Genomic DNA, 2539 nt, shown 5'->3' with positions numbered 1-2539 from the left:
GGAGGTGGGAGGTCCTCGGACTTCCCACAGGGCAGGGAACCCTGATTGCTCTTTGGGCTGATGAGGGAGGGGGACTTGATTGGGGGAGGGGAGGGGAAATGGGAGGCGGTGGCAGGGAAGAGACAGAAATCTTTAATAAATAAATAAATTAAAAAATAAAACAAATCTATACTTAGAGGGAGGAAAGGGAAGGGGAAAATTATGTAATTACATTAGAACCTCAAATAATGGAATAATTAACACACACACACACATCCCTCATGTGCTCTTATTAACTTGCCTATTTCATTCAGCAACAGACCTATCTTCCCTAGCAGCCAGAGTGGCTCTATCAGCTTCTTAATTGCCTCAGAACATGAGGCACTGCCTCTACTCCTCAATGAGCCATTAGTAACTTCCCAAACATAGTTACACTCTGCGTTCTTGCAGTACCTTTTTGGGAACATGATGCTCATGATGGAAAGCAAAGAGTACAGTTGCTTATCTGAGACCACAGGCTTTCACACTTCTGAGAACCTACAAGCCATGCAGCACAGCCACTACTTACATGGCATTAGGTTTCATAAGTAATCTATGGACGGCTTAAAGTGTACATGGGATTCTATGAAAACACTATACTCGCTGCTTTGGATAAAGAACCTAAGCATCCAATGGTCCACAGATACCAGCAAATGAATGTAGTCCTCATAATCCTAACCCACACACAATTCAATATAAGGTACTCACTTGGAAGCTTGGATCCATTCCTCATAGAGTTCAAAGGTCATAAGAGGTTCTGGCAACTCTCGAAGATAAGACTTCAAAGCCCCTGGGCATAAATACAGTAAGCTGTTACACCACAGCAGGACAAATGGCATCAGCCTACACTGCTCCAAGTGGACATGACTCCTTGACCCACACATGATCAAATAGTGGTTTCCCATGTGAATAGTTGCCAGGCTTCGAGAGTACCTGGGTTGAAAATTACATATCCCTGCAACTTATTTTCCACATTACCCACCTTCAGCTGTACTAATAAGGTAGTCTTCCATCTGTGATCAGAACAAGGCCTGAAAGGGAGCCCTATGTGGACGTCTGAAGCCATTGTTCCTGACATGGAGCCGCACACTGTCCATGCTCACCCGTTTCCTGTGCACCCTGGCTCAGAGGTGGAGGGTACCCACCTGCAATGGCGTGGGGGTCTGCCGAGTACTCCTGCACATCCACCACACAGCAGTCCAGAGCAGCTTTCAACTTCTTCAGCTTGGAGGCCGAGGGGGCTACCCGGAAGAGGCCCTGCCAATGGGATGGAGGGGTTAGTGTGGCCAGCAACTCAGAGAGATAGGAGAAAAAACCGAGAGCTGGAAAGTCTATCTGCTCTTCCTTCTGGACCACCCCTTCTCAGCATCTCAACCAGGACCATGTTCTGATGATGCAGCTGCCTGTTCCTAGGTGTCTCCTCCAGACTTAAGCAACTCCTGAGTCCACCATGCTGTTCTCTGCAGCAGCTCACTGCCTGGCAGCTCACTGCACTGACTTATTGGGCATCTGAACCTTGGACTCTCAGGTGTCTCTTTTACACTTAAAGTAAATATCTTGGAGAATCTACCTGAGAGCTGCCAGACACGCAGGTCTAATAACCTGGGCAAACAAATGCCTATGGCAGTGGTTCTCAACCTTCCCAATGCTGTGACCCTTTAATACAGTTCCTCCTGTTGTGGTGACCCCCAGCCATCAAACTTTCATTGCTAACTCATAACTGTAGTCTTACTACTGTTATGAGTTGTAATATAAATCTCTGTGTTTCCTGATGGTCTTAGGTGGCCCCTGTAAAAGGGTCATTCAATCCCTGAAGGAGGTTGTAACCCACAGGTTGAGAACCACTGGTCTACGGGATGCGTGCATATGCACGTGTGTGTGTATACTTGAATACACACTGGGAGACACCAAGCAAAATAAACAGCACCTGTGTCTTGAAAAGAAAGGAACATGTTGGTGGCTTCCATATTTATTGGTGTGTGTGGGTAGTGAGTGCATGTGGGCAGGTGACCACATGAGGATGCCAGAGAAGGACATTTCCCCTATTGCTCTCGTCTTAGTCCCTTGCAAAGGGATCTCTTGCTATGGCTGGAACTCACAGGTCTGTGGCTAAGAAAGAGTCTAGTAAACCGCAGAACTCCATCTCTGCCCCATCCACCCTGCACTACTAGAGTTACAGGAGTGTACAGTTGCACCCATTTCTTCACCTGGGTGCCGGAGGTTCCAGTCCTTGTCCTCATGCTTGCATAGGACTGAGCCATCTCCCCAGCTCCAGAGTTACTGGTTTTTTTTTCCTCTTTAAAGTTTAAAAGTTACACCTGTCAGAATGGCGAAAATCAAAAACACCAATGATAGCCTTTGCTGGAGAGGTTGTGAAGAAAGGGGTACACTCATCCATTGCTGGTGGGAATGCAAACTTGTGCAACCACTCTGGAAAGCAGTGTGGAGGTTTCTCAGGAAATTTGGGATCAACCTACCCATGGACCCAGCAATACCACTCTTGGGAATATACCCAAGAGAG

At 47.1% G+C, this 2539-nt stretch overlaps 1 protein-coding gene across 4 annotated transcripts in view; it reads right to left on the bottom strand.

Moving 5' to 3' along the window:
- Nucleotides 1-2539, bottom strand: part of Arhgap44 (Rho GTPase activating protein 44) — a 152862-nt gene that overhangs the window by 30377 nt on the left and 119946 nt on the right. For all 4 annotated transcript variants that reach the window (XM_050121575.1, XM_050121577.1, XM_050121576.1 and 1 more), the window contains 2 exons: nt 1164-1275; nt 727-808 (listed from right to left, as the gene is read on the bottom strand). In XM_050121575.1, coding sequence (XP_049977532.1) covers nt 727-808; nt 1164-1275 — 194 coding nt within the window. The remainder of the gene's footprint in view (nt 1-726; nt 809-1163; nt 1276-2539) is intronic.

The sequence above is a fragment of the Alexandromys fortis genome, unplaced genomic scaffold (genome assembly GCF_014885135.2).
Source record: "Alexandromys fortis isolate MF-2015 unplaced genomic scaffold, M_Fortis_MF-2015_v1.1 scaffold_199, whole genome shotgun sequence".
In the NCBI taxonomy this organism is placed as follows: Eukaryota; Metazoa; Chordata; class Mammalia; order Rodentia; family Cricetidae; genus Alexandromys; species Alexandromys fortis.
The sequence above is the reverse complement of the archived record's forward strand: the minus strand, read 5'-3'. Positions and strand labels throughout refer to the sequence as shown.